General features: G+C 37.7%; 1 protein-coding gene across 18 annotated transcripts in view; it reads left to right on the forward strand.

Annotated features, from left to right (window-relative positions):
• Nucleotides 1-13,107, forward strand: part of MBNL1 (muscleblind like splicing regulator 1) — a 248,565-nt gene that overhangs the window by 106,488 nt on the left and 128,970 nt on the right. Inside the window, exons 1-3 of one of the 18 annotated variants that reach the window (XM_074298037.1) lie at nucleotides 7,574-7,722; nucleotides 8,322-8,440; nucleotides 10,863-12,431. The exons of 13 other annotated variants lie outside the window; for them this stretch is intronic. Coding sequence is in view for 2 of the 5 variants with exons in the window: in XM_074298028.1 (XP_074154129.1) it covers nucleotides 8,435-8,440 (6 nt within the window). In the remaining 3 variants the exon portion in view is untranslated. Of the gene's footprint in view, nucleotides 1-7,573; nucleotides 7,723-8,321; nucleotides 8,441-10,862; nucleotides 12,432-13,107 lie in introns of those variants that run through there. 4 more of the 18 variants (XM_074298035.1, XM_074298029.1, XM_074298028.1 and 1 more) reach the window with 4 other exon arrangements.

The following is a 13,107-nucleotide window of genomic DNA, read 5'->3' on the forward strand; positions in this document are numbered from 1 at the left end:
CTCATTCTTGAACAAAAACACATCAAATAAATCACAGATAGAAGCCAACAGTGAGAGCAGAGAAACAGTTACCCCTTAATATGTATGTACTGAAGTCCCCACCAAGTTCTTGGGATTGGGTTCCCTCCTCACTGAGGATTCAAAAATAAAAGAAGAAAACAATTCTTGTCCTCAAGGAGTTTCTATTTAATATGGGGGATTCAATAACATAAACATCCCCAAATATAAGAAGGATAAAATTATGCACAGAGGTGAACACCAGGTCCTGTGAATAGATCAATTTAATTCTTACAGGATTCTGAGAAGAGAAAAGATTTTTAGGAGATCTTCAGGTGGCCAATTAAAAAAATCAATTTGCCTCATTAACAGTCACCTTTATTTTATATTGTTATTAATATTTTCAATGAAATTGGATATTGGACATCCATGGCATAGACTCTGGGACCTGAATCTAATTTTTTTTGACATAGGAAACTCTTTGATGAAAAAGCTCTTAACAGGATAGAGTCATGCCTACTCTGTGACTTCAAGTCTAAATGAGTTTTCCTGGAGCACTGAGAAGTTGTGACTTACCTGGGAGCCCATGGCCATAGGATTGAAACTCAGGTATCCTTAACTTTGAGGTCATTTCTCTTTCCACTAGTGAATGGAGGTCTCCTCAAGGACCTGAGGTCAAATCCTAATTCAGACACTTACTAGCTTTTGACTCTGAGCAATTGATTTGTCTTCCTTCTACCTCAGTATCTTCATTTGTAAAATGTTGATAGTACTTTTACTTATCTTCTTTGATTATTGGAATGATCCAATGAGATTGTATTTGTGAAGTGCTTTGGACAATATCGGGTACATAGTAAGTTCTGTATAAATCCCAGCTCTATTATCATTGTCATTGTTATTATCATGATTATCATTACCATCCTCATCATCATTAAATGACTAGGTCAAAGTTGTTGAGTGTTCTGGGCAGGATTTGGGGACTGGATCTGGCACTTTCTTCACTACACCATGTTGACATCCAGAGTTTAGAAAGACTTTTTGTTTTTATTTAAAGAATATATTCACACTGTAGAGAAAAGAATAGTGATGAATACAGCTGTCACAATACCTCCTGCTTCCTGACCCGGTCTTGGTTCCATTGGCCATATACTTGCATAGTTCAGTTTAAGAGAAACTCTCTGAATAAAAGCTCAACATCATGACAGTCTGTTTCATTCAGACGTACTTTATGTGTTTGTCGTTGACAATGGCATTTTTTCTCAGTCCCGTGCCCCTTATGACTCAGCCATCACTTGGTAACTAGGGCAGGGAGTGACAATGGTGAGATTAAGATGTGTTGGAGTGGGCACGGCCCTGGGCAACATTCAGAAGTGTGGAAAGATTATTATTGGGGCTCTCCCAGTGTTTTCTATCTTCCTTGGATTTTAACTCCTTCAGTGCCCCACACCTTTGGAGGGAAGCTAATACTTACATGCCCTGAAATATTTTTGTTTGTGATTTTGATAGTTTTGAGTGACAAGGTGGACTAAGGTTCAAACCAGACAAAGAAATGAATAGTTCTCAGTTACCTTTCAGCTCTTTTAGTGAAAATGTTGTGTTATTATTCCCTTTACTCCTCTTTCCTTTTTTTTTTTATCAAGATATTTTGCAAGTATTTTGCTGACTGAGAGTATGCACTTTAATTCAGCTACTGTTTTAAATTCCCAAATTTGGGATTAAATCCATAGGGTTTATTAGAACACTTTACTAATAGTTTATTAAGGATAAAAAGAAAAAAAAGAAAGAATACCACTGTTAAAATGACAACATTACCTATGGAGAAAGAGTGTGTTCTTTTTCTTTTAATTAGTTTTCATTTCAAGTGTGGTATTTTTTCTTTTTTTCCTTAATAAACTATTAGTAATTTCTGACTCCAAATCTTGTATACTACCAACAAAGATGTATTAATACATTTCTGGCACACTTTTTTGAAAAAGAGGAAGTCGCTTTTTCCTTAGAAAAAATAAGAGGAAGAGAGGATAATGGGGAAAGCCTTACCTCTAACCAAGACTCTTGAAAAAAAAAAAAAAAAAACTAACCAGTTCAGTTCCATAAAATACCATGTTATTTTAAGTTTATAATCAGAAATCATTTTGAATTTTAATTTTATGAAGCTATATTCTGAAGGGAAATAGGCAAGTAATCACTATAATGCTCATCATTCGTATTTTGGGTGGTTTTTTTTTTTTTTTTTTTTTTTTTTTTTTTTTTTTTTTGGTAAGTTTTGATTTTTAAATCTTCCCTATAACCCTTCCACCTAATTTCTCTCGAGTTTACCATTTATATAAAAATAGCTTTACTATTCCATGACTTTCCATTTTCTGAAAAACATTGAAAGAAAATGAATATTAAAGAATTTTGAGTTCTTCCCTAGGAAGTTACTATGGCAACATAGGATGTTAAATTTTTGATGACTTTATTGCCTTGAAGAGTCGTGATATAAGTTACAGAATAACTGAATTAGATAAAAAATTTTTATTCCTTTGAAAATTATTTCTGATTTTTTTCCCACTTTAAAAATAGTTGAGCTTTTTATAGTCTTCTTATCGTCCAGGTTTATATAATTTAAAATACTCTCCAGGTTCATTTGAAGAGACTTGAAAGCAAATTTTGAAAATAGAGGAAACACCTTGAAATAAGAGCATATAACACAAAAGGTTGAATATCATATTGCAAAATGCTTGTTTGCACATATAAATTATATGCTATTTTTAGAAGTCTATTTAAAGTGCATTTCATAAAGTAAAAATGGCACAGCAGGGAGAAAGAGACCCCCGACTAAAGGCTTATTCTGTCTTCTCTCCTGGACTTCCTTATCAGGGAATGGGAATGCAAACTGTGTTCTTCTACACACAGTGTCTGGCAATCCTGGATTTTTTGCCCAACTTAATGTGTTAAGCAACAAACGCAGCTTTAAGTCTTTCCAGTGGAAAGAAGGTGTGGTATTTTGACTTGGCATGATTGTACACTCTTAAGAGTGCAAGAATTGAACCAAAAAAAGTTTGCAAATAAACACTGGCTGTTTTTAAATACTGAAAATAGAAAAAAGTAACATAAATGAATAAAGTGGAAGGAAAATTCCTAAAGAAGATGCGGCAAAGTCAATGTTACTCAACCCCAAAAGAGCATCAGGGGAAAATTTGACAGAGTGGAATAACAGGAAGATTAGTCATTTCTGGAAGACAAGAAATTAAAAAAAAAAAGGAAGAAGTATTTAAAGCAGGAATGTGGAATTGGAAGTGTGAGTGGGGAAAGAAAGAGATGATCTAATAGGGTGAGCTGCACGAGGCTAAAACCAGAATGTGACTGACCAGATGAAACAGCAAAATAGAGAGAGAAAAGGAGAGGGAATCTGTCATTGTGGATTAAGAAAGGCCTGCAAAAATAAGAGACTGGCTCATAGTCATTAAACCAATGGATTTGCCTTGAATGAAAACGGTTAAAACCTGGAAAAGTGAAATGTATTTCCTTTAAAGCAAATTCAATCTTCAACCAGTTCTATGTATTGGAAAATAAAATAAGTGACTGAAACATCTTGAACTAGGTGTGATGCACTATGAAACACCAAAGCATGTTGGGATTGAAAGTTGTGATTCATGCATTTTCCTTTTGATTAAAGAACACGACACATCTTTCTCCCACTGCCCCCTCTACTCCCACCTCAATTTTAATGAGAATTTCTACAAATATGATAAGCCATTTATAGAAAACTTCTAAGAGAAAATTCCCTAAATATTCCAGTATTAACAGAATGACATTTTCTATTTTCTTCTGTGTCTTTGTCTGGTCTTATTTTTCTTGGCAAGATCATTGGGGATTTTTACCAAGTAAAAATGTGTGCTCCATGGTTTATGACCCACAATATACAGCAAAATGAGAGTTAGGATAGTCTAGTGGAGAGAGGCTTAAGTTCAAGTATTGTTGCTTGCATGTACTAACTGTGTTTTCTTGGGCAAGTCACTAATCTCAGAATGTCATAGGCTTCTCTCTAAAACAACCAATTGCAAAAGATGTGCTTCACCCTCCCTCTCTTCTTTACCCTCCTTCTCTCTCTTCCTCTCCCTCATTCCTTCTTTCCTTCTCCCTCCCTCCATTTCTCCTTCTTCCTCCCTCCCTCCCTCTATTCCTCTCCTTATCTCTCTCCCTTTTCCCCCTCTCTCATTACTCAAATCCAAATAAATTGTGATTTAATCTAGCTCTCACAGATTGTCAGTATTCTAAATGATACTTGAACTTATCTATTTGAATATAAAATCTCTACTTCTTACATCCTTTTGTTCAGTCATTTCACTAATGCCCAACTCTCCATGATCCCATTTGGAGTGTTTTTGGCAGTGGTTTCTATTTTCTTCTCCAGCTCCTTTTATAAATGAGGTAATTGAGGCAGACTTAAGTGACTTGTCCAAGATTAGACTCAGTAAATGTCTGAGGTCAATTTGAACCCAGGAGAAGTCTTCTTGACCCTACACATCACACTCTATGCGCTGTATTACTTAGCTGTCCCCTTGTCCAACATTGTAGACCAACACTGAATTAAACCAGAGAGTTGCCAAATACCCTGATGACAGCTGAAGAAATCATTGCACATTTTGCCACTCAGAAATGTGGGTGCTGTAGACCTTCTCCAGTTTAGCAGACTTTTCCCCAACTGTATTCAAGGATTACCATGTAAAATGAAATTGGAAAGATTCTATGTCCATTAGGCAGAGAGAAGTCCTCTTCTTCAGGGGCTTCAAGGGTGAAGCTTTCACTGTCACCCCTATAATAGCATCTGTTTTTAAGAGTAGCTTGTTGGGTAAGCTAGGTGGGGCAGTGGATAGAGCACCAGCCCTGAATTCAGGAGAACCCGAGTTCAAATCTGGTCTCAGACACTTAACACTTCCTAGCTGTGTGACCCTGGGCAAGTCACTTAACCCCAGTCTCAGAGGGAAAAAAAAGAATAGCTTGTCAGAGGCAGCTGGGTAGAGCATTGGCCCTGAAATCAGGAGGACTTGAGTTTAAATCTGGCCTCAGACACTTAATACTTCCTAGCTGTGTGATCCTGGGCAAGTCTCTTAACCCCAATTGCCTCAGGAAAAAAAAAAAAGCTTGTCAGAATATTGTTAATCAGCCTCCCCATTATTGATGTTTCCTGATATTGAAACAGGAACAGGTTAAAAAATTTAGCTGCCTGAAACAGGTGGAAGAGCAAAATTGGATTAGTGGGTACAAGTGGGTTGTGATCCATCATTAGCCCATTCTTTAGTGAGTACAATATACTCTTTCTAAAAAAGAACACAAAAAACTCCAGTAGGTTCTTGTAAAGACCCACATTAATCTTGCTTAATTCAGCATTTGGCCTGGGATGTGAGAATCAATTGAGTCCATGTATAGCACATTACAACTTCTCAAATGGCATCAGAGGCAGGAGAGAAGACTAGAGGTTTCAGTAGGGAAAAAATATGGATCTTGAAGAAAGGAAAACCATGAGTCAGCTCCCACTTCCCTCTAGCTTTTTGAGCATAGGAAAGGCTTAATATTTCTGATTCTTGGAGTATCCTGATAACACGCTTTGTTATTAGTTAGATGGGAGTAACAAATCCACCACATACCCTTCATTTCAGGGTTGTGATGAGGGTTTAAGTGAGATAAAACCTCTTGTAGGTCTTTGATCTTTCTATGAATCCCAGGAATTGTACAAGATTGTCCAGAACTTCTTTTTCGAAAAGCAATGAGTAATAAATTCCTCGTTCTTCTCGCTGATTCCAAACCACCAAAGATCCAAAGCCGATGTCCTATCCTAGGTGTCCCCTATGGCTTGTGGTCAGATCCTGATCCATTTTCTTGAACTTCAGTTGAACTATGGCACTTCTAAGCCTTAAGGTTGCCTTTAGGAATGTAGGTCAAATAGAGAAAATGCAGAATGATTCCAGAATGTCAGGCACTCTTCCAAGTGAAAGAGGTGAGTAGATTTTGGCATTATCCAAATTATTTGGAAATTTACCAAGGAAGACTTCAATAGATTTACTTTGGGCTCCAACTAAGATCTCTGGGACCCTTTAGAGACTTTGAAAGAAACTCAATGGAGAATCTATAGGGTACCAGTATTTGAGCAGATTTCTTCATCTCCAAAAATATCTCAATCTCTGTTTTCCACGTAGTTCTCCAAGTGTATATTACACTCCTAAGACTGAATCTCTATATGAAGTAGTAGATAAGAAATTGGATTCAGTATTAGAAAAAACCTTTTTTAAAATTGACCTCAAATACTTACTTCATTGTGTGAACCCATTGGGGTAATTCATTTGATTTCTCTTGGTCTCAGTTTGACTATCCTTAACATGGGGATAATAATAACCCTTATACAGTTGTTTTGGGAATAAAATGAGATACCATTTTAAAGAAAATATTAACTGCTTTAGTATTATTGTTTTTATTAGGAATTGCACATTGGATTCCATGAAATATCCATTTAAGCATTTTTCTTTATTATAGCATTTTCTGAGTTCCTTAGTGGCCTAATTTTGTTTTGTGGGCATCCTGAAAGTAGGAGGTTTGGGCCATTTATACCCTGACTGCCCTCAGTAAATGCAGTTATAAAATCCAAGTGACCAGTTAGCTGCAAGGCTTCTGGGAACATTTTGGGGTACAAGCATAGATGCACAGATAAGGAAATGACTATTTTATTCATGCTGTAGTATGAATGCTAACAATCCCACAGGGTCTTTGTGCGTATGGACCACATAAGAAGAGTGTGATTTCCTGGTGTGCTGAACTCTCATATGTGGAAAGTCCTTCTCTCCATGTAGTTTGACACCTTCTCTGAAAAGTCTTTTTGAGATTTGCCACCAGCACTAAGAGGTTAAGGATCACATAATACTTTCCATTTGTTTAGTCAAGAGAAAAGCATCACACCAATCATTTGGTTAGGGCTGTTGCCATGGCCTTGCTTTATACAATCAAACTTGTTTAAGTTTTCTTTCTTTCAACATTGGAAGAGGGTGGTCTTTGGATGTGACGTTCTTTGGAGACTGAATGTACGCCTCGAACTCTGTTCGCAACCAGATTTCCATTCCCTTCCACAAAAAGAAATTTAGAGGAAGAAATTCTTTGAATGCCTTTATCGGATTTAAACTGTGATTTTTGCAAGTCGTTTGTCATTCACACAATCCTCAATAAAGCAAAACTGAGATATATGAAGAATATGGTTGGGATACAAATTAATATTGAAAGCTTGAAGTGAATACAGTGAAGAATGGCCCTTACAATTACATTATCTTCAAAGTATAGACCTGGCTTTTTTTGTCTTGCTAACGAGGAGTTACATCCCTCCACTGGGGAGACTTCTTTTCTTGATATTTATATTCTTCCCTAATAACCTCTTCATTGGTGAAGTAATTATCTTGATTCCTCACTAATCTCCTTGTTCCTTTGATTGATGGTTTAGATGTAAACTTAAGAGCTTTTTTTTTTCTTTTCCAAAACAAACAGGCTTGTCTTTTTGTTTTTAGAAATACACAATATCACATGATGAATCAAGAAAATGCCTTCTTAAAAATCATTATGTTTTGCTCTGTTTTTCCACCATATTCTTCTAGCTATCCAATGAATTCATTGCCATGGAAAAAAAGAAGTTTTAAATGGATAACATGAGAGTGACAGCAAAATGTAGGAGTGAAAAACTCTTTGCCCAGTCCCTGTCTTCAAGTAAGATTAAGATTCTGATGCTTGCTGCTAATCTATCTCCCACAAGGGTCAAAAAGATTGCAAAAAATTGAACAATTCTTTGAAATGCTTCTTTACCAGAAAGATAGAGGAGTCACAGTGCCCTGAGAAAAGTGGTACAAACAATGAGTGTGTTATCATGGATGCCTCAATGTAAAGTGCCTCTTGTTTTTTCCATTAATAGGAAATGACAGTTCTTTCCACTTGCATGCTCCCCTCTCCCCCGCCAAAATAATAATCATCATGTTCTCCTTGCTGTTTCCTTCAAATAACTTAAACCATGCCCAGAATTTTCCTAGTAACAGTGTATTTTTATAGCAATGTACCTATCAGATTAACATGGGAGCAGATTTCAAGCATGATCAGGGAAAGGGAAGCACCTGTTTGGGATTATTTTAGGAAATAGTACAAGGGAACATGTACAGTCTCTCTAGGTAAACAAGATTGCTTTGGCTAGCATCCCGCAAGGAGGTGGGTCTGAACGGTCTGCCCCAGCTGCTGCTGCTGCTGCTGCTGCTGCTCCTTTTGCTGGCCAAGGGAAAGTAGCTGACCCGGCATACCCTTTACTCTTGGTGCTGCAGCAGCCACTCAGGAGATGGGTTCAGGGGCACCTTCTGGATCCTTAACATGGCACCCTGGTGAGAGGAAGCCGTATCTTATATCTTGAAGATTAAAGCATGGAGGTGGCTAAAGGATGCTGGTGAGTGAATCAGGCCATTGACTGGGGAATCAGTATCATAAGATGTTCCTGGGGCAGGGCTTTCACTTGATGGCTTTGAAAGGGACTAAAATGTACCTCACAAATGTCTAGTGTTGGACTAAAAAGATCATTTTGGTTTATCTGACCGTACCTCTTAATGCTGGTCTAATTTTACTCCTAAATCAATATCCTGTACAGCTCCTGGATGAGATGTTTCAAGGGTCTAGAAGGGAAGGATGTTAAGTGTCCATGTACGGTTTTGAAGCGATTGATGCATCGGTACATTTTTTTTTTTATTCACATGGTTCAGAGAGACAAGCACAATCTCTTGATTTCTTATGAAGATAATTCTTTGGAAAGCAAAAAAAAGAAAGATATTTTCCCATAATATCATAAATTATGTCATTTTCATGGAAGAAATAGGCAATATTTTCTGGAAGAAGCTCAAGACAACTGATGGATGGACTTAGTTGTTTTTTACTGAAGAGGAGTTGTCAGAGTAAATGGATGAGGTGTTTGCAATGGATCACTGAAATGAGTAGTGTGTTACTGTTTGTTATCTTCTGGATGGTTTATATTGCTATGGATTTGAGGTGTTTATTTTCTTGTTGCTGTGATTTGATCAGCTAATTAGCTATGTGCTTATTAAATTCACTGTAGGAAATATTCTGAGGTGGAAAGACTTATCCAAGTTGAGCCAAGTTTTGAAATGCAGAACTGGGAAGTGATGTCAAGTCTCTTGTTCCTAACCCCTTTGTCCTTAACACTATATCAAGTTCCATCTTGGAGGAATCATTCAAGTTCTCCAGGAATCAGTTTCCCAAGCTGTATGATAAAGATCTCAGATGAGTTCCTCTGTTTCTAGTATCCTGTGATTTGTGACAAACCAATTAATCGACAAGTATTTATTAATCATCTATGCTGTGCTGGGTAGTGTGGTAGGGGCTGGAGGTACAAATCTAAAGAAAGAAATAATCATCAGCATGTTATATAAGAAGTATATGAGTTACTTTATCAAATGAGACTAAATTCAGTTTCCATTCTTTCAGCCAAATATTGAGCCCATCATTTGGGGGAAATGAGTAATTGATGGAGATTCATATACTTTAGGATGCTAGAGTCTATCGAGTTTTGTTGTCATTTTACTAAGACGTAGATTGATGAGAGCAGCTGTTAGAACAGACCTCTTGCTCCCTATGCCCACATAAAACATTCTTGAACCCTAGTGGAAATTGAAATAGTTTAGATATTGGCAGTTCTTCCAGCATCAGCGATCGCCACTATCGATTGGTTTATTTTGTCTTCTATCAAAAGTACTTCATGTACCGTACAATATTTGGTTTCCATTTTAAGCATAGTTTTTAGAAACTGCTGAAGAATCTGGATGGGATTTTTTGGCACCTAGATTTGATTTAGCATTTCTGAATGCATGGGAATCATGTGGGAATTAATAATAGTTCCCTGATCAAATAAGTATAGCAGATATCTTCCTTTTTGAAATCAAGGGAAGCCATTCTTCAGATTTCAGAGTTCTCACCTAGTAATCCTAATCTGAGTTCTCACCTAGTAATCCTAACAGCTCTATGTATTGGGTGATGAGTTAATTAATCCAGTTTTTGCCACACAGTGATATTCTTCCTTCCCTTGACCTGCTGCTCATTATAGTTTATTGATGAAAGTAATGATGTGATGTTTAATCATCAGACTAGCATTGAGAGCAAACTTAGAAATTGTTAGTTGAATTTGGTTTAAAATTAAACAAGATTCTTAGTACTGAATACCTAGTTCTGTCCTCATCCAAAGAACTACTCAAGAAAGAATCAACTGCAATATCTTTCCGTTTTATATATAATTTAGAACAATACCACAAAACAAACTTTTGGCTTTTTTGGCTTCAGAGACAGGAGAGACATAAAAGGTTAAGATATTTTATTTAGAAAAAAGATTTGAATTCAAAACCATTCTTATTCCCAGGGTACCAGGTCATCGGAATTTCTATGACCTGATTTAATAAAACAAAATAAAACTGATCTATTGTGCTTTTGCAGCCTGGGTGAAAAATATCCAAGACGGTTTTTGAACCTAGCCCTTTCTGATCTTAAGACCAACTCTGTATGGAAATCTACCAAAGGTTAAGGACAATGATGGTCAGTACAAGAAGGGAGAAAGAGATTTCCAACCTATAAAATCAGCTTAATCTCATGTTGGGAGAGTGGATTTTTGAACAATAAAGAGGAACTGAGACCACGAGGGAAATTGGCTGATTAGCATTCTACATGAAGCCACATCCTAAGATAACAGTCATGACAAGTTCTTTCAATAATATTGACTGTCTCTCTTTCCCCTTTTCCTATATTTTTTTTTACCTGTTTCCCTCTGTTCCTTCACCCTTTTGTTTGGTGTTTCCTTCTCTGCTGAGCAGTCTCTTCTTTCCCATCTTTCTCTTCATTCTCTTCTACTGCTTCTTTTGGCCCTTTGCCTCTTAACCACCCATAATATGGAATTGAACCACATTACAAAATACTCTTATTTTTATGGAGTTAAGTTTGATTAGAGCATTCTGATTTAGACCTGGAAGGGATCCCAAAGGTCATCTTACCCAATTACATCATAGTCTCAGTGGAAAAACTGAGGTGTGATGCTGGTCAGTAACTTTTCCTATGTCACAATGGTAATAAAAAGTAGAGCTAGACTCAGCTCTGTCAACTCCCAGTCCAGCTTTCTTTTTACACTACATTTTTTCTTCCCATCATCTTCAATCTTGTTTATTTAGAAAAAAACCCAGCTAAATCCTTTCATAAATCATTTCTTGTCCTCCACTAAAAAAAACAAAACACAAAAAACAACCCAAGCTAAACCAAAAACTCAACTCAATCTCTGTTTCTGTAGTACAGAGCCTTGAGCTGTTAATTTAATGATATAAACAAATCTTGGATGAAGAGAATCTGTCAATCCCCATTGTCACCTTTCCTATAACCAAAGGTCTCAGAGAGTTGCCTGGAGCACAGGGACACCACTGTGATTATGTCCCAAGACGAACTCTCTAACCTTTTGGCAATACTCTTCTTGCCTCAATCCCCCTAGAATCTCTTATTGTTTTTCATCTGTCTCCTTTTTCTCCTAAGTGGCTTTTGTCCAGAGAGAAAAAAAAATAAAAAGGTTACTTATTCTTATTATAAATTTTGGAACTTAGGAGCTTTTATCATTCTTTTCATATTATTTCACTAAGTGAGTATGCTGTAATGTTTATCTAAGTGAGTATGCGGTCATGTTTATTCTTGGCTCTGCAGCGATGATGTGGTAGAAAGACAACTGGAATTAGCCAAGATTCCCCAATATTGGCCATATGACTTTGGGCATGTTACTTCCTTGACCTTTTTGCCTCAGTTTCCTCATCAGTAACATGAGGACAAGAGTACTTGAAGTCCTTCCCTCACAGGATTGCTGTGAGGAAAGTGCTTTATAGGCACTATGGATGTCTTAGTCCTCATCTCCATCATCAGGTTTAGGTTTTGGCTCTTAAGGGAAGGCTTTCCACAGCCACCTTTGTTCTCTGATTTTCCACTGAAGTTTTCGGGCCATTATCTTAAAACTCTCTGTAGCTTCCCGACATGACAAGGCTCTTTTCCCATTTCCAGGGTCTTTTGTGGTGGGCATTTCCTTCTTTCCTTCTTCATTCCTTCTTAAGACACTCCCGCCTTTTTGAGAGAAGGACCCATTCCTTCCCCCTGCTGCCATTACTTGAGTTCCTGCGCTGGATGCTGAGATGCCCTTTACCACCTGCTCAATTGTTAAAGCTTCCCAAGCTTTGGCTGTGGCTCCGTACCTCCCCTTGTCCTACAGTCTTCCCAGGCTCCGATTCAGTGGTAGTAGCAGGTGTTGGACTGTGGCCACTTTCTCCCACCTTTTAAGACATTGGAACGAAGAGAATGATTGGGTGACATAGGCAACTTCCAGGCACCGGGAAGCCTTCCTTGGAAGCTCTAAAAAGGTAAGTTTGTTCTAGGGTTTGTGGGCAATAATTAAATGCCTTGGGAGTTCTCCATCTCTGAAAAGATGCCAAGTGTCATTTAATTGGGATGCATGGCTGCAATTTGGTATTGGCCAAGGGAGCCCACTAGAGCTTCTGATCACTCTCTTCATGGGCAATACTATTTTTGACTTTTGGTAGAGTTTCCACATTCCTCCTCTATTTTTTTTGGTTCATAACAGAATTTAAACTTGGCTCTGGAAATTCAAAAAATGATGCTTTTCTCCCTTTGTAAGCTTTGCCTGTGGCACTCTATGAACTCTCTGACATTACTACTTTCAGCCTAGTTAGTAAAAGGAGTCGAGGAGAGAGAGAGAGAAAGAAAGAGAGAGAGAGAGAGAGGGAGAGAGAGAGAGAGAGAGAGAGAGAGAGAGAGAGAGAGAGAGAGAGAGAGAGAGAGAGAGAGAGAGGAAGGAAGGAAGGAAGGAAGGAAGGAAGGAAGGAAGGAAGGAAGGAAGGAAGGAAGGAAGGAAGGAAGGAAGGAAGGAAGGAAGGAAGGAAGGAAGGAAGGAAGGAAGGAAGGAAGGAAGGAAGGAAGGAAGGAAGGAAGGAAGGAAGGAAGGAAGGAAGGAAGGAAGGAAGGAAGGAAGGAAGGAAGGAAGGAAGGAAGGAAGGAAGGAAGGAAGGAAGGAAGGAA

This window comes from Sminthopsis crassicaudata, chromosome 3 (genome assembly GCF_048593235.1).
Source record: "Sminthopsis crassicaudata isolate SCR6 chromosome 3, ASM4859323v1, whole genome shotgun sequence".
Taxonomy (NCBI): domain Eukaryota; kingdom Metazoa; phylum Chordata; class Mammalia; order Dasyuromorphia; family Dasyuridae; genus Sminthopsis; species Sminthopsis crassicaudata.